Raw genomic sequence first — 24,396 nt, 5'->3', positions numbered from 1 at the left:
ACAAGCACAGAGGAGTGAAGGAAGTGATTACAACCAGGCATCAGCCTTTTAAAACTGTTTCTTTGCTTTGTTCCTTGTTGTCGGCCCCTGAAATATTACTTTCTTTTTATCTCAGGTACAAGCAGAGCCTCAGACATCTTTCTACTTCCGTCACATAAAAGTCTTTACATATATATTTCCTCTTCAGATGTCATCGGGTTTCACAACACATGAATATATGGGGTGTGTGTGTGTGTGTGTGTGTGTGTGTGTGTGTGTGTGTGTGTGTGTGTGTGTGTGTGTGTGCAGCTACAAAGCACTTCCTCCTCTTTGACAGTGCTAAGATAGGAATATCCTCTTACTGGGCCAGCACACGGTTAAGCCAGGCCCTCCTTTCCTCTCTACACTGACATATTTTCAGACTGTTTCACGGCACACCTCACATTTCTGGCTCGTTACGTACTTAACAGAAGTTGCCAGATGTGAAAGAAGCTGAAACAAAGGGAAAAGAGAGGGAGAGAGAGAGGGAGAGAGAGAGAGAGAGGTGAGTGACAGACAGAGAGAGAAAGAGGTGTGTGTGTGTGCGTGTGCTGTGAAGTGATGAAAATAGAAGTTGCAGGTGCTGTTTATAGCATACAAGCAGCCGCTGTTTATTAAAGCCAAAGACAAAGAGTCAGCACAGGGAGGGGAGGAAATGAACATTGGTGGGGAAATAATCAGTAATCTGTGGCGCTAAACTGTCAGCATGCTCTGCAGAAAGCTCGTTCAGATATCATTAATCATTATAGGGAAATTCATCTGGTTCTGAATGTGCAAGAGTGTGTGAGGAAGCTTGTGTTTGTGTTCAGGAAATCAAAGCTGAAGAATGGTGAATGCTGTCAGAAGAAAAAAAGTTTTTGTTCGGCTTTGTTTTCGAAGCTGCCTGTTTAACAGACACCATGGTGGATTATGCTTGCCAGACCTGCCAATTGGGAATTACGATATGACGTCTGATTTTTTTTAAATATTGAGAAGGTCTTGCTAAAAAGAAAGACCTAAACTTCTAAACATAGAATATTTTAGGTGAGTACCAGTTTCAGCTTTGGCAGACCGTGTGGTTTGCAGTTCATTTTGCTTGGATGGCTGAATGCAGATGTAGTTCATCTAACAAGTTTCACTGGAGGTAGAGCCTGAGTATATATTCCTGTACTGGCAGGGCAGGGAATGTAGGATTTGTAACATAGGAGAAAGAGGTAAAACGTTGCAAGAAGTGTGCGAAAATAGTGCACAGAGTAAATCAAGCGAGGGAGACGCAGTGTGTGTGTGTGTGTGTGTGTGTGTGTGTGTGTGTGTGTGTGTGTGTGTGTGTGTGTGTGTGTGAGAGAGAGAGAGAGAGAGAGAGAGAGAGAGAGAGAGAGAGAGGGAGGTCTGTGCAAGAAGACAGAGCTTGCTGTCTGGAAAACAGCATCTTTCCCGCCACTGTGCTCCTCCCCTCTTCTCTCTCGGCATCGCTCCCACGCTCCAGAGCTCAGCCTTCAGCTCCCAGGATCCTCCCAAAATTCTCTTGAGGTACTGTTTTTGTGTGTGCGTGCGTGTGTGTAATGTGTATGTAGCGAAGCCTGCGTGTAAGTGTGTGCGAGTACTTGATGCTGTGCTGGGTACTTACCGTGTTTTCATGCTCTCTCTCTCTCTCTCTCTCTCTCTCTCTCTCACTCACTCACACACACTCTCTCTCTCTCTCTCTCTCTCTCTCTCTCTCTCCCTCTCCCTCTCTACAGCTGTGGTGGGCGTGTGGAGCCTCTGACCCTCTCTCGCCCACTCTCTTTCTCTGTCTCTCCCTCTTTGCTGCAGCTACTGGGGGCTATGGATGGACTGCGTTTACCTCCACTCATCGAGGAGGCTTTGGACTCTACAGGTCTGTGCAGCTGTTTTGTCAGAGTATCTGTGATGCGGCGTTTGTGCAGTTGGATGTCGTGTAGCTATTTTTAGCCCACCACACAGATGAGATATGATCACAGATGAGATAAGGTAGAGGGCCTTTGTTTGTCTCTTGGAGGAGTATTTACTCCTAAAGTGAAGGATGGGGTAGTGAACTGAGGAGGCGGAGGAGAGGTGGTCAGGTGGCAGGAGGTGGGGAGATTATTGTGGAAGCTCATCTTTATTAGGAGCTAGAGTCTAGCTGACAGACTGATGAGTGGGCACTGCTGCCAGCTATGGCATCTGTGGACATTTGATTGGAAGCTGCACACTGCCAGGTAATGGACGGTTGGCAGCCGGAGGCAGGTAGTCATTAGCACAGGCTGGGATGTGTTGCATATGTTATTCAGAGACTGATTGAGAATTAATTCAACGTGGACTCATGCATGCATCCAGGTTATTTCAGTTCATTTTTCTACTTGACGCTGTTTTCAGATTATTTCGTGTGGACTATTCACTTTGTGTTGAACTGCTGCTGTTAGTCTTGCTTGACTTCATACCAGCGAATGACACGTATCTTCCTACTTGTACTTGTGTAACTGTGTGGAACAGTAAGAATGTGTGGAATGTTTGTTTGTGTGACTGGATGAGGAAGAAGCTCCAACAGTGTGTTTTCTATGTTTCAAATGAGCATGCAGACAGAGGGGCTCTGTGGGAGCCACTGCTAGGAGGATGTTTATTGGTGTGGAGGCGCTCAGAGAAAACTGTGGCTCAACAACCTTTTGACCTGAGCCCAGGTTGCCAGAACCATGCTTCCTTTTTCCTGAGTGGCACTGTCCTAAAATTGAACTTTCAAAATTGAACTTTTCCCTAACATCCATTTTGCTTTAGTTCTGCAAAGTAAGGCTTTGAATTCTTTATATATATACATATATATGTATATATATGTATATATATGTATATATATGTATATATATTATTAACATTTATTATTCTGAGGCTTTGGCTCTGACTATCAAAATGATAAGGAGAGAACCCTCCATCATGACAAGCTTGTGCCTGTTATCTCAACCCGAAGGGTCCCTTGCCATTGCCAGAGGCACGATTTTAGAACTGGGACTGATTGTCTGGAGAAGTGTCTGGTTTGATGTAGCATGAATTTTGAGTGACAGACCTAATAAGCATAGACACAAGCAAAACAAAAGTGGATTGGAGGACCGCTAGTATTAACTCGCTTTGTTTCAAGTTACGTAAAGTCTGGGATTATAGTGCAATTACTCTGTCCTGACTGAGGTCAAGTTTAGCTAGTAATCAGTCTGGATTCCTACAGAAAGGTGACTTTATTTGCATGTATTTTCTATTCCTTTGGGTTTGTTTTTTTTTCTGATGGTGGATTTTACACAAGTGGAATAGCAACTAAAATCTCTCAGGAGGTTCGGAAATTAAGACAAAACCACATTACGGCTCTGTCTCCGCAATTGATCGGTGATAATTGATTGGTTTATTTGCAAACTAACTGTCTGTGTATGTTACAGCTATCAGCCACCATATTGTTCCTCCTACACTCACGAGTCGCCAACCATCTCTCCTCTTTCCCACTCAATATCTCTTCTCCTTCGTTCAGCCACAATCCTCTGCTCTCTTCAGCGCCCACACACACTCCAACACACACACACAAACATCACATAAACATAAACCTTTCCACCTGCCAGTAACTCAGCCCACATCAAATTTCTCCTCTGTCTTCTCCCCTGTTCCCTCAGCTCCACCCCAACTATGTACCCTCATGCTGTGGAATTCACATGAGCAGTGATATTCCCCGAGGGTGCACAAACAGGATTTATCTCAGCTCTCTGGAACTAATAAACAGCTAAATTTGCTACCATCGACAAACTTTGCAGATCTGGGGGCCGCAGAGAAAAAAAAAAACCCAGATAAAATAACAAAAAACAACCACATCATGAGATTCTCATACCAGAGTTTATCACGGTCAGTGGAGGAGCTAAATGAAACAAATCTTGCATGCTCTCCACCCTCAGGCATCCCAGAGCCCTCTCTCCTCTGAAGCTCTAGAGTGTGACAACCCCCCCCCCCCCATCAAACTTCAGTGCTTCATTTTAAAAGCACCTTTCAAATCACTCTGTTGAGACAAAATTGAGGGTGCTTCATTTTTATTTTTTTTTAGTTGCATAATAGGAATAGGAATAGGAATAGAGAAAATTCATGAACTCACAGGGTTTCTTCCTGCTGTTTATTCTATGGAGTTTTCTTAATTTTGCCTCTCGCTCTGCTTTGTCAACCTATAATTAACACGCTCTCTCTGTCGCTGTCCCTTTGTGTCTTTGGTGTTATGGATTTGGCAGCTACATGGGGAGCTGTGGTGCCCCCCACCCCCCACCCTCATCTCTGTCCTCTAAGGTTGAGGTGATATAAAACCTTGAAAAGAGATTGCTTTGAGGTGGGAGGCACTGATTTGTGATCAAATGGATTATTACCGCATCACTTGAGTTCACACTTTGTTCTTTCCTCAATGGAATATCAGCACAACATGCGCACACACACAACCTGCGCTGCTGCACTCATTTCCATAAAACCTATCCCCTAAATTAATCACCTTCAGTATGTACACACTGACACAGTTTTTGTGCATGCTCATCTAATGAGGCCAAATTATAGCACAGTCTGCAGTGCATCTTTATTCTGTTGACCCACTTTCCTCTGTTTCCTTTTGAAAGCGCAAACATGGATTTTCAATTTAAATAACAGAGCCACTCATTAAGTCTTTGCTGCGTGTGGTTCCTGTTTCTTTTCTTGTCCTCCGCTGCCGTTCTTCCTCACATCCCTCTGGAATTTTTTAAGGCTTAAAGTACGGAGAGAGGGGGGTGATAAACGCATCTTACCTCATGAGACCACCACCCCTGTAGCTTGCCGCCCATCTTCAGGATGTTGAGTCTCATATGTCCTCATTATAGGCTTTATGAAGGGGCGCTTGATGAGGTTGCCGGGGCGTCTGTGGGGAAAAGCGAGCGACAGGCAGAAGGGTTTCCACGGTAAGCAAAATTGTATTACCAGGGTGACTTTCCATATGGTGAGCCTTAGAGTTGCTGGTGTGCAGAAGTCACCATGGAGATTAGAACGTATATGACTTCACCTGATTCCTCTTTAGTTTCATGAGGAGGGGGGGGGGGGGGGGGGGGGGCAACAGATGCGGCCCCAGTGCCCCCAAGCAATGTCATGTATCTCGCTTATTGTATTCACCTCCTTTCCGCTTCTGCTCTCACTCAATCGCTCCATCTTTTTATTTTGACCCCCCACTGTAATACATTGCTGAGGAAGTGTGCCAGTGCAGGGGAAAAGCTACATCAGTACTGGCCTGGCTTCAAAGCTTGGTTAGAGAGGGTGGTGTACATTATGCATGACCTCCTACGCAGCCTCAGAGATCCATTGCGTACATACACACTCTGGAGCAGTGTAAACATGCCGGACTGTGTGACCATACAGGCTCAGTAGAAGTGGAACTCAGATATCATACAAAACTTAGATATAACCCTCTTTGCTGTATGCAGACGCAGGTACACGTGCAGCAGAGACATACATACATATAAACATTCAGTCACATCACACCTGTGTGTACAATACATTAGAGGGCACAAAGGCAGGACATATGTCTAACAAGAATATGACATCATCACATTCAGATCAATTGCGAAATCGTTTCTATTATTTCTCAATCTAAATTGTATGGTCCTATTAAATTTAATTGCAATCCGTCAGCAACTTTTTGCGTTTTCCAGACAAAAGGTGATTACAGAGGGAGAGTAATGAAACTAGAAAGTAGCTTGCTCAGTTATTTCTGTCTGCTGCCTATTCAGCATACAAAACTCTTAACTACAGATCACACCAGCGCTGCACAGTAAAACCCGATTGCAATAAGGCCTCCTGCAGGCAAATTGCAGGATGGCAGACTATTTTTTAAAGTCTAATTGTGTGTCCAAATATAATTTTAAATTGCATGTTGCGGTTCTGCAGAGATGCCCTGCGTACAAAGAATATTCTACAGGCTAAGACAAACATTTCTCATTATCATTTTAATAAGTTTTTCAATTAAAATTTGAATATTAATGCAAAAATGTACAGCCCCAACAATATCACGATTCACATCAGTATCGAAATATTCCTAAAAACAATTGCAATTAGATATTTTGTAGAAATCGTGCAGCCCTCGGTCACACTGGTTGTTTTTTGGAGGGATGCTTGTAGTGTGAGCCTAAAACAACTCTCTCCCACATCTGTGCCTCTCCCAACAGGCTTCCATTTGCTAAAAAACCTCAATTTTGCAAAGTGCAAATTTCATTACACTCCTCACTCCATCACTGAACACTAATTCAGAAGCAAAACAAAGGGCTTGTTCAGCCACATTAATGTTTAAATGTAATCTAAGACAGCTGTTCCGGGATATCGACACAGAACTCTTGTGCCCCTTGTTGTCTCCTTGCCAGAGTGCTGCATTGTTTGCATTGACATACTCAACGTGTTGTGCTGCAATGTGATTACAGAGGAATGTGCCGTGGTTAGATAAAGCCATCCTCTCCCGCCAGCTGCAACACCGCTCCTGAGATGACTTTCCTGCCCGTCCCTGCTCTCGTATGCAAGCGGTGACCATGTCTAATGCTACCTCAGGGTGACTAAAGACCTGCAATGTGGCAAGTACGCAGCAGAGTGATCACAGGTGTCACTGCAGCTGATTTGACTCCACGATGTCTTTGACATTCGCTCACAAGGTGAAGTGATAAAGCTTCTTTAAGGAGGGAAATGATTAACAAGCTGCTGGAAAATGCAAAGGGGACTTGAGGGAACACTATAGAAGGGTCTCTGAGAGGGCTTTTGATATAGTTGATGGGCACAGATTAATACCTGAGAGGTACTACAATAATATCAAGAGTACCTTCTAAGCACAGTTGCAGCCAAGGAGTAAGGAGAGTATTTCCCAAGCATTTTTTTTTTTTGGTCTTTTCTCTTTTGTATTGACAGCCAAAGTGTATTTGATTCTTTTTCACAAAAGTCGGACCTGGATTATTTTTGAGGTTTTTGTATATCAGATATGAATTGTGCATTTACAAGAGCCAACTGAGACGGAGCACAAATCTCTTGAGCCGTAGCTTTCAGAGTTATTACATCCTGACTGAGCTACATATCTGGAAGGATTTGCATGAGAGTGATATTCAGTGGGAAGCCTTTTGTCTCTTGATGGCCTTTATTGCTGCCGCTGGCTATACGAGCGGCTCTCTTTCTGCCACACAGCTCTCTACTTCTTCTTCTTCTTCTTCTTTTTTTTGACTAACTCATTACACAAGAATCAAAGTTTAATGACAAAATATCCCGGTGCTCATGAAACCTCTCACATGCCTCTTAGGAGCTGCATTGTTTAAATTATCATTGTGAGAGAGGAAGGAAGAAGGCTACAGCCTGCTGTTAATGTCTCATACAGTAGATATGATGCAAATATGCTGCTTGGGCTTAACTGTGATGGAAATAGTTACATTTAGCAAAGGGGAACAACAAGAAATAATTACCACAAGAAATGGAAGCAGCCGTCCCCTGAGCCAAGATTACACAGATGAGACTCACTTTTAATTAGGTAGATCTTTAGTTAATTCTTTACTCCGTCCCCTGCTGCACCTCCTCTTTCTTTCTCCCCCCCCCCATCACTGTCTCTCAGCAATTCCCCTCTTCTATCCCCACACTCCAGTTATTTTGAGCTGCTTGGAGACGCTTCACCTTGAATGTCTGATTCTACATACCCGTTTTTATCGGAGATGGACTTGACCTTGGGAGCATGTCACGGAGTGTGAAATGATAGCAGAACAGCGTGTGTGACGCAAGCAGAAATTTCCAGGGATGAGACAGTAACCGACCTTTTTAACTGCTCCTGACAATTAGAAAAAGTGTTTAGCCCTACTCTTTCATGCCATAAAACTCTTTTCATCTCAATGCGTAAAAGGGCTTTTCACGCAGTCTAATTTATGTTGTTAGCTACAAATTGTATGCTTTATATTTGCTGCTGCAGCTGTTGTGAGATCAAATCAAGTTCAATCTTAAAGCCCTACATGATACACAACATCTCATTAAGCCTTTCTCCCCTCCAGTCCCAGCCCAGTGTCCACAGACTCATCTAAAACCACCGCTACTACACTCATGTAACGTGAGTCAGTGCAATACAAGAAATATGTGTTTGTCACATGTCTGGCGATGAATGATAGCTAGTGTTGTTTTGGACTTTGAGGAGCATGGTTGAGTGGTGAGTCATAGTGATTGCTTCAGCATACAGGCCCCCCCCCCCCTTTTTTTCCCCCTCCACTTCGAATTAGCTAACTCACTCCACCTACTGGTCAGACATTTAAACTAGTAGTAAAGAAGAAGAATGGATGTTTGTGTCCTAAAATTTCTAATTAGTTGACGAACAGTGGGTGGAAATGATCAACTTTATCATCGCACATAGCTTAAAGAATTTGACCCCCTAGAGAGTTGGACATTTATATGCATGATTCTTCTCAGAGTGAGTGATTTTCTCTGTTGTTCTTCGTTAAAATCTTAGCTTCAATATAAACACAAGGTTGTCTGTTGTTTTTAAATGGCTGAGCTTAAGTGCCGAGGCTGGTTTGGTCAGTTCCACTTTAATCACAAGAGGGTGCTGTTGATTCAAAAGAGGACATCTGAGGATAGTTGAAGGCATGACTAAATACAGGTGATGACATGAGGGTTTATCACCTGTAACACTCTCTCTCTCTCTCTCTCTTTCTCTCTCTCTCTCACACACACACACACACACACACACACACTCCCTCCCTCTCTCTCTCTCTCTATGTTTCTCAATCTTTACTAATATCTGCTGTCATCTTTTCATCAGATGATCTGTGCGATCTGAAAGCAGACAGCAGCCCCACCATGGACAACCAGATAACAGCGAAGGAGAGAGGTGTCTTAGAGGAGAACAATGAGAAGGAGGAAATGGACCAGGAGAGAGATCAGGAGGAGGAGGGGGAAGAGAAAAAACTGAAGGAAGAAGGGGGTGAGGGGAAGGAGAAGAGGAGGAAGGAGCAGGAGCCACTAACAGAGGAGCAGGAGCTGGAGGAACTCAGGGCGCAGGTGCTGCAGCTGCTGCTGGAGCTGGAAGACGCCAGAGAGACGTCCAACAAACACCAGGAGAGCTTTCATGAGCTGCAAGGTGAGAGAGCGCCAGCCTTGGACTCCGGCCTTCTATTCGTTCATCTTGATGCCTTCAATCATGAATCTGTTGTCGTCACTCACTTTTATCCATCGTTGATAAAAACACATTGAACCTGGAATTAAGATGATAATCCTTAAAATCCTGCAGGGCACATTTACAACTTTCAAAGGGATATTCTGATATTTGCAGAATTTACTGTCATATATTTGTCCATTACAAGTAATGATCATAGTATTATTTTACTCACCACATGCAGTAAAGAGATTTTATGACACAAAGCACCATAAATACTGGAAGAAAATGGAAAAGACATAATCCAATATAGTTATTTGAAAGGGCAGTTAAATAAACAACAAAGCATTTGAATTTAGTGTTACTTTTGACAGCTATTTTAAGGTCTAGTCTCAGCTTAGTTACGGTTTAGTAAACTAAGAAAAATCGCAACTATATTTCAGTCGACTTTTATTTGACGAAAACTCAATTTTCATTCATTGACCTTGGTTTCTATATGGTGAGCCTTCATATGGCTTATTGTTTTTTTTTTTTTTTTGGCCAGCTGATTTCGTTTTAGTCCTAGACTAAAGACTAAAAATGCACATTAGTTTTAGTCACATTTGATCTTGGATAGTTTTGGTTTTATTCTTTAAAAAAAAGGGTGGTTGATGAACATCTGAGTCTAGTTTGCATATATGAAACAAACATTGTGCAGCGGCCGATGAAAGTCAGTGATATGTCTTGCTTGTATTAATGTGTGCGCACAGACAACAATCCACTGAAATTGGCCACAAACTGAGAGGTGAGATAGAAGCAAGGTCACCAAGGAGTCATGTGACATGAGTCTGCATTTCCATAATGGCCTATTCAGCAGAGGTGGTGGGAAAATTTTATTTTGTGAAGAAAAATGTGAGAATTTTATCAAATTGACCCATAATGGGATTGTCCTTCAACCTCTAGACAAGATATGATATAAACAAATAAAAGTGACAACTACAACTCAGAACACATCTGCAGCCTCTCTTCTCTCTCTAAGCCCCGCTTCATCTATTTTTGAGATGGCGAGGTTATGAAAGCTACCAATAACTCAACAGTAACTATTCTTACAGTGCATCTAAGCGACAGCACCTGCAGACCATAACTTTCCACCCAAGACATTTCCTATTCATCACAGTCCTGAACACATGGAAGCGTAAATGTTTAGATGTCAGTTCCTCATAGGAGCTAAATGGAGCATCACATCATACCTTAGAAATGATGAGCTTAAGGGACACTACCAATGAGTCATGCCTTGGGTATGAGCTCAGTGTGTGCCTGCGCATTTATGAGTGTGTGTGTGTGTGTGTGTGTGTGAGACGGTGTCTCATACTAAAAGACATGGCGTGGTGAGCTCAATTGTTTGTTTGGCAGCGGGAGAGGGATTCCTTAAACAACTGCGCGCATGATGAGAGAAGCTTCCAGACTGGGTGTCCCACATTGGCCACAATGAGAAGTTACTATTAGTCCATTCCCTCCGGACACATCAGCTGTTCACTATGTTGGCAGCTGTTGGGGGTCCTCAGTCAACATTGCCAGAGGCTGATTTAAGGTGGACGCAAAGGTCACGGATATCCCTACGACGGTAGATATTCTTATAAGCTGCCACTCTAAAATCTAATAAAAGAAAATAAAAAATTGTTAAAATGACACTGAGGCCTATGCAAGAAGAAATCTGAGCATAATCTTGGATAAAATAAAAAAAGAAATAAAGTTTTTATTCGATAATTTTTTTTTTCTATATCCCTCAGCGAGATTTCTGCCAGTCAGCATTCATTTTCAATTCCAGTTTTCATTCAGACATCTTTCCACCCAAGTGTGGGCTACAGTGTGTTCTTTTTCTGGAGAAAAGATGTTTGTGCGGAATTTCTCTCTTGAATTTTTTATGCTTTGTGCACCATAAGAAAAGTTTGATTCAATTCCACTGTATTGAGCTGGAGGCAGAAATTTCAGATGGATATAGAAGTCAACCAACACCTGCATTATACCGCTCAAAGTAAGAAAATGTGTTTTCTTTCTGCTCTGAATATACAGAAGTTATAAACAATGGCTGTTGTTGTTGTATTAAAACCACTGGGGGAAACTGCCGACAGAACACTGGAAAATTACTTTACACAAAACATACTGATACAAACCAGAGGGAAGCAGGAAGTAAAAAAAACCCCAAAAAAACCCTAAATTATTTGCCTTGTGCTCTTCTGCTGTGTACAGTAGAGGTTATTTAAGGAAAAGAAATAGAAACAGTCAGATTATTCAGGAATTACAGCAATGAAAACACTTACTGTGAGGGATGCACACAAACATGCTCTCAGTCACACACTCAGTCACACACACACACACACACACACACACACACACACAGCTTGCGTCATTCAGTCTTGCTTCAAGGTTGAACAGCTTATCAAACTGTCATCTTTCTATCCGCCTGCTGAATTGACATTTTCCTCTTATCTCTCTTCCCACTCCTCTCTTCTCCCCTCCTCTCCTCTCTTCTGCAGGTCTGTTGGAGGATGAGCGTTTGGCTAGTGCCCATCAGGCTGAAGCCTTCACACGTCAGATCCAGAACCTACAAGGTGTCTACAGTAATAACACAACCCTCTCTAATTAATTACCCCTCAGTCTCTTTAACCAGTAACCTGAAATACTGGACATCAAAATCAACTAAATAGGAATGGCTCCATGCCACTTTAGTTTATGTCCGATACCACAGAAATGAATATCTGAAATTACTGATTCCTATCCGATCAAATCCTTCTTTCTCCCTTCTCGAAGAAAACTAAGCAGTTAAGAATAAATTTTTATTGTTGCATTTTGTTCCACCTGCCATCATTCATAAAGAATACATGCAACCTGAATTATATTCATTTCCAATCCTGGATCCAGTGATATGGGGCAGTATCCGGCCGATACTGATACCGATAGGGATGCACCAGTATGACACTAACTAATATTCTCAGACTTTGAGTCAGCTAAAAACAGGATGACTAAATATGATGAAAATATTTGACGCAGTACTAAAATAAAAAAAAAAAATTACAAGATTCTAGTCAGAGAGGAAAATGCTACAAATACTGACACTTCATTGATCAACGTAATGCTTGCAATTATTTAGCTCGTCAGTTGTCCTTTTGGTGATCAACTCGATTAGATTTTAGTAGATTAAAACCAAACCGGGGCGAGAGAACGATGACAGGATGAAGAGGTCCAATAAATGAAGAAATGAATGAAAACAAAGAGAGTTTCAATATCACCATGGGTATGGTTAAAAAAAAAAAGTAGTAATAAAACCTTGAAAACTCCTTAGAAGAACAGAATAGAGGAATATGGGTCACTGTAGTTTAAAACTGCCATGTTTTTAAGAGACTTTGGGAAAACTCATCATGGTTGTGATGCATCTGCATTTTGACAAGAATTATGTCAACTGTTCTAACGCTATTTAACGTCTTCATCTTGTATGTTATTGCTCCTGTCTGTAGTTATTCAAAGTGAACAGGGTCTTGCTTTTCCTGAAAATACAAAACAAATGATCTGAAGAAGTAAAAAAAACATCTGTTACCACCAGTTACATCAGCTCCTCTTTCAAAATGTTCACACACACACACACACACTCTGTTCAAAACTCAAGTGAGACCATACACACTCAAAAGGCAGTGATATTGCACTCTAACCTACACATCAAACATGAAGACAACATTCTCCCTGTCCTGGTTCTCCCACAGCCCAGCTGCGCTCTGTGCAGGAGGAGATGGACAGTTTGGAGGAGGAGAAGGAGAGCGAGTTGGCCGAGGCTCAGGAGGAGCTGCGTGTCGCTCAGGAGGAGGTGCTATTACTCCAACAGGCGGCGGAGGAGGCAGCGGCAGAGAGGGAGAATGACATCGCATCCCTACAGGAGGAGCTGTGTCGTCGTCGGGCCGAGCTGCAGCGCCTCAGCGAGGAGACCCAGGAGTATGAACTGGAGATTACCACGCTGAGGGCCGAGATCAGCATGAAGAGCCAGCGGAGGGAGGCAGAGAGGAGAGAGGGTGAGGGACGAAGAGCACGGAGGAGAGAGATCACTGTAAACAGACAAGAAAGAATGTGGTTTTAGAGAAGTGTGAAGATAAAAGTTAAAATACAATAAGTCTTGGTTTAACACCTCATCTTCACACCTCTTGTTAACAGCCGTCAGTGGGAAGAGCACAGCGAGAACCTGCTGCCTGTGTTTGTACTTTGGAATGTGTGCAGCTCAGCGCCAGCAGAATGAGCCCATGATCAGTCTCTGTGTCTGACATTGTGAAAACATGACGTTATGCATGTTCTTTCTTCACGGTCACATTATGTTAGCAGCACAAAGGCAAAGGCGTAAATCATTTGGAGGTTTTAATAAATATTAAAGTACAAATGTGACTGCTGTGTCAGGGGAGTGGTGTGTGTGTGTGTTAAGGATACCAGGGACATGAAGTCATGAGGGAGACACAGAACACATGATATCACTGCTGGGCTCTGCAGCTGAGCCTGGGTGGGAGTGACAGACGGGAGAGTTTATAACATTTCATTGCTCTGCTCTTTAATGAAACATTCAAAATGAATTTTAAATGCAAGTGTACATAGTGTCCTCTACACAAGCGGTTAAGACTTCAGTTGTTAAGGGTGGGCTGCACTGACTGATTCCAATATCTTCCTTCTGTCAGGTGACGTGGACCTGCTGAAGGAGGAGTGTCGTATGCTGAGGGAGGAGTGTCAGACCCTGAAGGAGGACAACAAGCGTCTCTCGGAGAGGCTGCAGCTGCTTCAGAGGCAGAGGACATGGTGAGAGGTCAACGACTGCTCACTCATCAGCTGGCCCGTCTGGATCAGCTGCAGGGGAGACCCTCCAGGCTGTTAACCCTCACCACGGTCATCCACCAAAACACAGGCCACCTGTTTAATCATCGCAGTTAATATTAATAATGTGTAAGGGATTAAATATCAGGGGGGCGGCATAGCTTGGAGGTACAGTTACCGTCTAGCAACCGAAAGGTCACTGGTTTGACCCTCACTTCCCCAGGTGACCATGTCGAAGCCCCTAATTGCTCCTGATGGCCCTGCAACTGGCAAGCCGTCCAGGGTGAACCCCAACTCTTGCCCAATGTCAACTGGGATAGGCTCCAGCCCCCCCCCCCCCCGCAACCCTTAACAGATAAGCGGCATAGAAAATGGATGGATGGATTAAATATCAGTGCTGCAATCTTTGACTGATAAATTGAATAACTGAAAATAATCTCAAAGGAAGGTCAACCACGGTTTAAAACATCATATAATCTTTAGCAGATAGAAACTGCTAACTGAAAAAGTCCATCACCATCAAATGCAGATGTACATCAGGAAATGCACTTTACAGATATGACAAAGTAACTGCAGATAATTACAGCTGACAGAATAAAGCAGAGAAAAGTGACTCTGCAGGGTTTTTGTTCTTACGTAAGGGGGGATCCAGCTCCCAGCTGAGCAAACATTTTTCAGAGTGTGCATGTTGATCACGAACCAGCCAAAAGAAAAGTTTTTTCATTTTAAAACATTCAGTAAAAGACCTGCACTGATTTGGTTTCTCTGAGGTTCTGCTGTCGGCCCTTCTATTGAAGTGAATACACAATAAATGGTGAGCTTGGCGCTTCAGTAAGTTTTATGACATCAGTCCAACTAACATGTCAAATACTTTCTGGTTTAAGGTTATGAATGTGCAGATTTGCTCCTTTTTTTCTCTTTCTGAGTTTGGACTGTTGACTGTTGGACAGACAAAACCAGCCATCACCTGTGGGAAACTGACATTGGCATTTTCAGCTCTTTTTGTGACATTTCCAAGTTCAAATGATTGAAATGTTTGTGTTATTTGAACAGAAAATGAAAAATAACCTTTAGGTGCAGTTCCGAGTCTCAATCAGACTCTGGTTCTAACTGTACACTGCAACAGAACCCTAATTTTGATTAGATACTTTATCTGAGAACTTAACATATCTAATGTTCTTCAACATACTCCATCTGCCCACCTTACAGCTCCAGCGTCTACTTGTCTCTAAAAGAGGAGGATGTAGGGGAGGGCACAGAGGGGAAGGAGATGGAGACTGGTGCAGATGAGGTTATGACAGAGAGCTACATGACCATGGCTCAGTCTGAGAACTGTCGCCTGGTGGATGCCTCTATTCAGAAGAATATTTCATTTGACGGGAAGCCTGTAACACCAACTAGCTGGAACGGAGGCATCGGAGAGATCTTCTCCCTGAGAGACCAGCTCAAACAGGCGGAGGAGAAGGCCTCGCAGGTTCAGAGAGAGGTAGGATGCTCTGTCTTCATAGCGCCACTGGGGAGATGGAACAGATTTAGGTAAAATCTTATTAGGAAGAAAATGTATGACTTGTTTTTTTCCTGCAGTGCGACGGTCTGAAGATGGAGCTGCAGGAGCTGCAGGTTCTGTATGACAGCAGTCAGAAGGAGCGAGAGGAGCTGGAGGAGGAGCTGCTGCGCTGCAAGGCTGAGCTGGAGAAGCTTTCTGGAGGGGCTCAGGTAATGAAGTCCAGAGGTAGAAAGAGCTCATTTGAGATCATATATATATATAAACTTTAAGTAATAAATCCTAACAGTCAAAAGGAATTCTACGGTTACATTTAAATTCTTGACTGGAGGCTTTAAACATTTTTTTTTTTTTAAGTTTTAAACATCTGTGTTGAAAATTCTCACCTGGAGTTTGCAGCTGTGATTTATACTTCAATACAACGTGAAGAGCTTTTTTTTTTTGCATCCACACTGTCAACTAACACACCTTGCATAACACCTGCTCTATCTGTGTGATGAGCCCACTTTACATGTGTCTCATACTGTAGCTGTATATGTTTTGATATGGACTGACTTGGCCTGTCAGCCCATATCAGTATATATTTTGTGTTTCAGGCTTCTGGGGACTGCCCCCTACTGTGTCTGTGTCCTAATCTCTCTGTGACAGCAATGCTTTAATACTGTTGTTGGACAAAAACACAAAACCTGCAAAAAGGTGTATTTTGAAGGCATGAATTATTTTGAAAAACCGTGAAAACCTAGGAATACAAGGCTGCTACTAGGCTACTCAATTCACTGCTACGTCCAAGACATCTACATTCCCAACTGATTCAGATGTTATCAGCCCATTAAATAGCTGTTATCAATTTATCTACGGAATGCAATTGAGGTAAGAGCCAATTTGACCTACTGTAGTTCTTGAAACAGATACCCTGTAGCCACTGGAGTCAATAGCAAAGTCAAAGTATGGACCTCTGTGCAGGAGGACAGTTGTAGGGGACGGCTTCACGTCAACAGTGTGTTCAGGCTGGTGGGACAAATAGGATTTTTCTTGTCAGATGTATCCATTTATTACCCTGATTGATTGTGGACAGTCTAAACAGCCAAAAAAAACCCATTAAATCACAGTTTTGCAAACCACATTTGGAGATGGTTATAAATCTGTCCTTGAGTCAGATTTGTACGAGTCTTTAGGACACGCTGGAGACTCCAGCATCTTCTGGGTCATGCGTGATTGGTTTTTCCACGGCGGCCAACCTTACGTTCGTTTGGTGCTGATAGGTTGGTGATATCTGGTCACCATAAATCAAATTGGGCAGAAAATGTGTGATTAATCTGATTTGAAAAACATAAAAGATTTTCCTGCAGTCTGAACAAAGTCTTCAGGGTAACTTTATGGTAACGCAATGTATTGTAAGCTAACGTAGGCTAATGTAGGGTCACGTAGTGTGACATAGCGTAAGGTAACAAAATGATTATTTTTCCTGTATTCTGGTTGACTAATGATAATTATAAGCAATATGCAGCCTGGGGCCTACAGGTAGAAGATGCTTAAGTCAAGAGAACACTTGATAACTTTCTTTTTTAAAGGACTGATAACATCCCCAACAGGTGATACTTGCTAAGTCTTTGTGACTGCACTAACTGCATTAAGTTGGACTAACGTAAGTGTCTCATCCCAAAACTCTGCAAATCGTTTCCTCCCTTCGCGTTTAAGGGAGGAAACACGCATTCAAAAATGAAGACCAGTCACGGTGCGTCTTGGAGAATGGTTCTCAGACAAGTTGAGCATCGTGTATGTGTTTTGTCTACAACAGCCGTGATGAGATGTCTCTGCATTGTGTCAAACTGTCTACCCGTGCCTGTCTCTGATACTGTCCTTATTCTCTGAATGTCCATGACCTCTCAGCCTGTATGATGACAAATTTAGCAAAACCTTAAAGAACTGATAAAATGAGGATAGAGACAACAAAACCATCAACATTCATGCTGCATGTCTTTCTTTTGTTGTCACCGTGACATCACGCGCGGCCTATAAATGCCAGACAGGACTGTTCACATACTCACGCAGAGCTGCTCTTCATGTCATCATAAAGTTATGCCTCTTGTGAATGGAAAAATCACAAACCTTCCCCTTTTATTAGTGCTCATGTCATTCTTTTGAGTTAGTGATTTTTGGTGTTACATCTGTTTTGTTGCCACACCTGCACCAATCTATCAATCTATCTATCTATCTATCTATCTATCTATCTATCTATCTATCTATTTATTATTTGAGTCCATCCATCCATGCATTCATTCCTGTCATCCCCATTGTCTTTGTGTTTGTTTTGCTCCCTCCTCAGAGATTCATCCATCCGTCTGAGCACCCTGTTCTCTCCATCCCCTTCATAGGAATGATTGTAATAGTGGCTGTGATCTGGTGCTGGTTGTCGGAGCTGGCGTCCCAGAGAGCAAGGTATGGGAGGAGCTTATATCTATTTGATCCGTAATCCTATATACTGTATGGTTCAGTTCACCAAAAATACAGAAAAGTGGTTCTTTTATTGATACTCATCCATGCAGATACTGTAGTTTTTGTTTTCAATGCCCTGGATGTAAGAAAATATTATCCTCCCAGCCAACTGAGCTGAAAGAAAAGCTGTTTCTGTTAACACCTAATAATAAAGATATTTTTACTATTTATTCATTAAAAACTTAAGTCAGATTCACCTTAATCAACTTATGAATAACAGCAAGAATAAATCCCCTTTAATAAAACTCTACATTGCATTAAATCAGTCAATGAAAGTGGAAATCAGTCACCTACCCTGTATTAGGTTGGAGGGAGTAATCACAGAGACACATGAAATGTTAATATGTACCAATTTTTTCTTGCACACAAATTTGTCTGACATGAAGCAAAGCCTAATAGCTACTTGTAACTCCTTGCTCCTGACACCTTTTGTGTATCTCTTGTACCTGGCAGTCATCCAGGCTTGCAAAGACTTTAACGTTCCAAGAGGTACACAATAGATGTCAAGAGCAACGTGATACAAATAACCATCAGGCTTTGTTTCCTCTCTGCGAGACGAAATTGAGAGTACAAAAGGACCTACGGAGTGTAAGAACAAAATTGTGCCTGAGAGCCCTTCATGAATGATGTCCAGGACCTTGAAATCTGAGCAAATTACAAACATTATCACACATCTGCATGGTTGGATACCTCTAGAGCTAAGTTTGTTTGGTTTTTGGTCTGAAATGAACCTTTAATAGAATTAATCTGTAGGATACATGTCAGTGGTGTGATGGCAGCCGGGGGTGGGGTGTGGGGGGTGGGGGTGTCTAAAATTAAGGCGGACATGGAACAGGTGGGCAGTTCGGCAAAACACGTTGTTGAACAGCATTAAGTAGTTCGAATCGCTTGACATTTTGGGAAATGTGTCGTTCTCATGCCAAGAAGACAAATGATAAAACTGATATCTGCTCCAAACTTGGAGTTATTAGAATTTTACAAGGTTAAAAATCTTACATTATTTGAGCATAAAAAGTGGAAGCAGAGCAAACAGACCCAAAAGTTGAAAACAAGTTTTGTAGAAAACAACATTCCTCACTAATTATGCTGCATTCCGGCGCTCCTGGGATGGATTGAGCAGTCATTCATTCAACTTTAGTGTGGAAGCAACATGGATGACTGCAACTTTCACAAACTGAAATGTAAAAACATTTGATATTTTCAGGTCAGTTTCATGCTGTTGTTGTTTCTTGGCCAAGTGCTGTAACCTTGCAGTATTCACTGACATCGTTAAGGCTCCAGTCACCTAGCTGGGAAACTACAATTTGTTCTTTTTACATTTCTTTTGTGCCTGGATCAAACAGGACAGATAAGATACGCCAGTGAGCTTAATAAAGCAACTAAGCTAAACTGTTGAAGCTAATTGCTTGATAGCACACAGCCAACTGCTATAGCGTCGAAGAGTTTTCATTATCATTTTGAGGATGCAAACCAACAAGCTGAGAAACCACCAATTGTTTTTACATTTCTTTTGCTGCTTGGATTATATGAAAGAAAGCACGTATTAGTCAGCAGGCTCGTCTAAACTAATTGCCTTCCGGCTTCATCTCAGTACTTGAAGGGAGATAATGATCCTCTAATCCCAACTCCTTGTAAGAACACGAACAAGCATATTTCCTAAAATGTTGTATTCTTTTAACATCCCATCATGGTTTATCCAAGGATGAAAGAAAGATGTATACTGAGATGGACAGGGGTGGTTGAGGCCTCTACTGACACTAAACACTGCTCTTTTCATGTCTTCCCTCAGGGGAGTGAGGTAGGTTGGAACTCCATTTTGACTGTCACTGCAGCCGCAGCAGTGCTACTAATGATGACTAGCTTGTTGAGACCTCTTGTCCGATGGTGACTGGATGGGCAACAACTATATACAGGGACAGACGTCTGCTTCGGACCAGCCCTCGTTCTCTCCTGCCATGTCTATCGACCGAACTGGAATTTGACAACAGGGTGTATGGAGAATGTCTCTAATAGGAAGGTACTACATGCTCACAGACTGCAAACCATGTTCTCAGTCTCATTCGAGGCTGAAGACCTCTATGACCTTTAGAGCCCCACATGAGGACTGATCTCACTCCACTATATGTATGCTAGTGCTGAGTCATTTCTCCTCAGTGTCTGTGAATATTATTTCTATCTTCTTCAACTAACAATGTAATAACATATTTTCAATTAATGTTAACATTATTTATTTATTTGTTTAGATATTGTTCACACTCATCTCTGAGAATAATCTTATACATTTAGTCTGAATTTGAATGCACTGGTAGCTCTGAAATATACCCTTGATACATTAAAAAAACAGGATGTGGTTTTTATTTTTTGCTCGCATGTTGTGAAAGGAAAGCCTTTTTGGAAAATAGACCTATTTGTCATCCTCCTGAAAAGCAGACAAGAAGATATAACATTCTCTCCTCTGTGTGTTGGACTAGCTAGTTAGCTTAGCACAACACCAGTAGTGGATGGGAAGTGTTAGCATACCTCTGTCAAAAGTCATCAAGTATAAGTTAGTATCAGTCACTCTTCTAGCTGTAAAAAAAAAAATAAATAAATAAAATTGGATTGATGTTCTATTATGGATAAAAGTGTTTATGAGGATGTTTGACTGTAGTATGCTAACCTGCCCATCCACTACCATTCATTGCGCTGAGCTAACGAGCGGCCTCTGTCAGTCTCTGCTCTCTCATGCACTCACGTAAGAGAGAAGGGTATCTACCTTGTTGTCTGGCTCTGGAGAGGATGGAAAATGAGTATATTTCTTTAAAAAGTTGCCATGTTTAAAAAAAAAAAAAAAAAAAAAAGCTTTCCCCTGAGTTCAATGGATTTGAGTCACATTTGAATTCATCGGTCATAACCAGCTGGTATCTGCTCTTCTCAATTAGAATTTTCTTATTAAACACATGATGTCCCTCTAAACTGGTGGAGCTCAGTAAGCACCCTTCCTTCTAAGCTCAGTGTGTAATGCTAAAGATAAACATCCCCCACCGTGTTTTCTCATTTATGTGCATCGCTCCAGGCTCTCTTGCTTACGCCTGCCACTCACCATTATTGTCTTATTGTCAGACAACTCCCAGTTCCCCCCATAATTACCAGTTAACCAACATGCCAGAAAGTCAGGGCAGTGTTTCTGATTCAACTTGCCTGCCACTTGGAAATCTTACACCCACTACAGCTGCATTGTTATATTTACAATACGATAGTTTTGTCGATTGCCAGTAACGATGTACACTGAGGGACGTTTCTGGGATGATTAGCTTTATTGCGTGTCAACAACTATCAAAGCTTTTCTTTCGAGGTGGCGAAATAAACATGACTTTTCTGTACAGCTTGAGTTGAAAAGGCTTGTTTTTTTTTCTAGTTTATTGATATTAAGAAGAATGGTTATTGCCTGTTGTTCCAGGTACACAGTCTGAGAATGTTGAATGTCAGCACTCGCGTGTTTACTGACAACACACTTGAGCTAAAAAGAGCCGACGAGCAGCAGCTTTAGACACTTAGACGCTACACTGATACGGCAGAAGTGAGAATTTGATGTAGTCAGAAAATATAAGTGTCAAAAAAAATTGTTTGTCTGAGCTTCAGTTTCAAAAAAACTATTTATGTATATATGGGAGGACTCTACTTATTGTTTACATTTGTGAAACCTTTTTTGTGTGTAAAACCTTTTAGGACTGAAAAAGCATGTTACAAAACAGAAGCACAATATATAAATTATTTACGTCACGTTGATTCTGTTACTTTGCTTTACATGTAAATAGATATAGCACTATGGGAGGGATATTTCTTAAATTTCATTTGTACTAGCTTTGTAGAAAGTTTATTCTATTTTGGAAGAGCATCGTATATTTGATAGTCCAAAATATATGCTATGTAAATGTTTATTTATGGTGATGTCAGCATAAGCATTGCTAAGAACTCTCAGTACCTCTATGTTCAAAGGTGACGTTGTCATTGCATGCATTTAGACTGCATTTGACCTTCGATGTCAGGACGAGCAATACGACACAAAGGTTTTTGCCAGTTGAAATTCTGTAATGATATATTTGCTGAAACGTTATTGTCATTAAAGAAGAACAGAACCTTGATGATCAATGTTTGACCAATGTTATTTCTGCTCAAATGAAATAATGATTGTCATTGACTGCAATAGCACACATGAATGTCGTCTGATTCACGAGATTATTTATTATTATTATTTCTGAATTCATGAATTGTAAGTTTACCGTCATTCCACAAGCTTCTATATTGCACTGTGTCTCTCAGCTTCCTGCTTTCCATATTGATATAATTGTGGTTTTAAACATAGTTGTGGCTATTTTGTTACCTGGAGGTCTATTTTGTACTGTAAATGACTTGAGAAAATAAAAATATACCCTGCCCACATGATGCCTGAGTACTTTCTTTTCTTGGGAAGTGGCCTCACTGGCTATCATGCTCTCAGAGGTCAAGATATGGTGGAATCCCATTCATGAAATCACCAGCTGACAACCTGAGCAAGAGCTGTCCTCTACTGGCATCACATTACATGGCTTGTGTGTATATAATAATAACTTTGACTCCAGAGACGTGACATAAGCCCACAGACACGGACTCTTTCCAACTGGTAGGAACTGGTGTTGCCATGCCAGGACTTATGATCTACTAAATTTAAGTGCGGTTAATTATCTAAAAGTGACCCTGATATGCAGCCCTACGAGGCTGTAGTCGCGAGCTTCAGTCAGCATCGCGTCTTGAACCAGCGTCTGTGACTTGGGGTTTAAAGGAAGTGACTTCATTCATTACCCATCAGTAGTGCGTTTCTTTATCATTGAGTTTCAGAATTACAGCTCCAGAAAGAAAAAAAAAAGTGTCCTAATGGCAGAAATGTCAGATCAGCAGTGAAACCTAATCAACTGGTCCATTGCTTCCAGCCTGTCCAGCAAATTTCCCCCCAAATCCCGTCTTAAATATTTAATATAGCCACCTGACAGGCTAAAAGGGAACATGCTAATTAAAAAGGTGAGGAGCTGAATATGATAGCAGCATTCTCTGGAGATATAAAGTCAAGTGAACATTATCCAGGTCAACGAACATCGTTTTTTCCATCATGCTGCGGGTGGGTAATACTACATAACATTATAATATAGACTACATATCTGTATATTCTAACGTTGAATTTGATCCTAATGTAAAATATTTTTCTTGGAAAAAAAATGTACTTTTTTGGTACGATAATACAGATTTTCCTATAGATATGGTATATTTTGTGTAGATAATATCCACTGGTGAGGGATTTTAGGTCATTTAACCACGGGAACTGACAAATATGACACTTTTGTGATGCTGGAAATAGTATTTTATTTCCAATTTCCAAATTTCCAATTAACTGAACTACCCTAGCTTCCACAGAGATAATGAACTGCCCACCCCCCCCCCCCCCCCACACACACACACACACACACCACCACCTCCACCCTAAATACTAGAAAATAATTCAAGCGAGAAAGTGTGATAATGTCCCCTGTCAGATTGTGGAGAGATTCCAGACTACAACTGATTAAAAGGTTATGTGAATTTTGCAGTGTTAACTTATTTGGCCATGTTCTAGTGACAGTGTCGAAGTGTGCAGCAAAATGTTAACGACTAAGCAGTAAGAATTATTCATAAACAAGAGATCAAACAAATATGATTAATTGAACCTAAATATTCAGAGCGGATGCAAGCATTATCATGAACAGAGCAAATGCAAAGTGTTACCAGAAAAACTACAACACTTCTTTGTTTTACTTCAAAGGAGCATGACATTCTAATATTGTATTAGTTTAAGAGCATGGAAGGACTACTTAGATATGTATTTCACATATTGTAGTCAAGCTGAGGAATTTTATATAGAAGGATTGAAAATGGTGAATAAGAATTTCTCAGCTGAACAAAATGCACCTGGACGTAATAATTAGACGATATGAAGTTGGCCTTTTAGCGGATGGCGAATGGTTGTGTCAGGTTTATTGTGTTGGCTTATTGCTGTTTCTTATCTCATGGAAAGTATTGATTGTAAGTGACTGTATTTGTCAGGCCATCTATTTCTTTCTCTTTTTTTGTTTGTTTGTCTGAGTAATGCCCAGGTAAAATAAGATTTTCTTATATCTGCTCCTTTACTCAAACATGTACCGATTCGGGATATGTTCCTTTTGTGGCTCTATGAGCTGCCCTAAATGGAGCAAACTAAGAATAAAAGATTTAATGAAAGATTGTTTTCTAAAATAAAACATCCTTAGAGCATCCAGTTACAGGCTGTGGGATAAATGTGGGGACCCCTGGCCGGTTCAGTCTCAAAACGGGTTTCCTACGAAGGCCTTCTGCATGACTCACAGGTATTCTTACCTCCCACTACTCTGTCACGGACGGCGCTGCTGGCATCTGGCGTCGCTGCCGTGTCACT

At 41.6% G+C, this 24,396-nt stretch overlaps 1 protein-coding gene across 11 annotated transcripts; it reads left to right on the top strand.

Annotated features, from left to right (window-relative positions):
- Nucleotides 1-360: 360 nt before the first annotated feature.
- Nucleotides 361-22,361, top strand: LOC147259111 (uncharacterized). Of its 11 annotated transcripts, none has more exons than XR_015117157.1 (11): nt 362-1,527; nt 1,737-1,873; nt 4,848-4,925; nt 8,783-9,100; nt 11,632-11,706; nt 12,853-13,155; nt 13,804-13,921; nt 15,146-15,422; nt 15,521-15,652; nt 17,816-17,879; nt 19,726-19,808. XR_015117157.1 is itself a non-coding variant. In XM_086209344.1 (11 exons), exons 2-11 carry the CDS (start codon nt 1,822-1,824, stop codon nt 19,736-19,738), a joined length of 1,479 nt encoding a protein of 492 aa, XP_086065470.1. In that variant the 5' UTR covers nt 362-1,527; nt 1,737-1,821; the 3' UTR covers nt 19,739-22,361. The 11 variants fall into 11 exon arrangements, 10 of the variants coding, with proteins under 10 accessions (XP_086065473.1, XP_086065470.1, XP_086065475.1 ...); XM_086209344.1 differs by having other exon boundaries at nt 17,767-17,879; nt 19,726-22,361; XM_086209345.1 differs by lacking the exon at nt 362-1,527 and adding an exon at nt 1,550-1,583 and having other exon boundaries at nt 17,767-17,879; nt 19,726-22,361.
- Nucleotides 22,362-24,396: the final 2,035 nt, after the last annotated feature.

The sequence above is a fragment of the Aulostomus chinensis genome, chromosome 7, assembly GCF_037954235.1.
Source record: "Aulostomus chinensis isolate RoL2024-O1b breed Wild chromosome 7, RoL_Achi_v1.0, whole genome shotgun sequence".
Taxonomy (NCBI): Eukaryota; Metazoa; Chordata; class Actinopteri; order Syngnathiformes; family Aulostomidae; genus Aulostomus; species Aulostomus chinensis.
Note: the sequence above shows the minus strand (reverse complement) of the source record. Positions and strands in the feature narration are given on the sequence as shown.

Excerpts from the sequence above, each read along its gene's own strand:
- LOC147259111 (XM_086209344.1), top strand. The coding sequence starts at position 1,822 with ATGGATGGACTGCGTTTACCTCCACTCATCGAGGAGGCTTTGGACTCT. Across the intron at positions 4,926-8,782 it reads CAGGCAGAAGGGTTTCCACG|ATGATCTGTGCGATCTGAAA; the intron begins GTAAGCAAAATT and ends TCTTTTCATCAG. Across the intron at positions 15,653-17,766 it reads AGCTTTCTGGAGGGGCTCAG|AGATTCATCCATCCGTCTGA; the intron begins GTAATGAAGTCC and ends CTCCCTCCTCAG.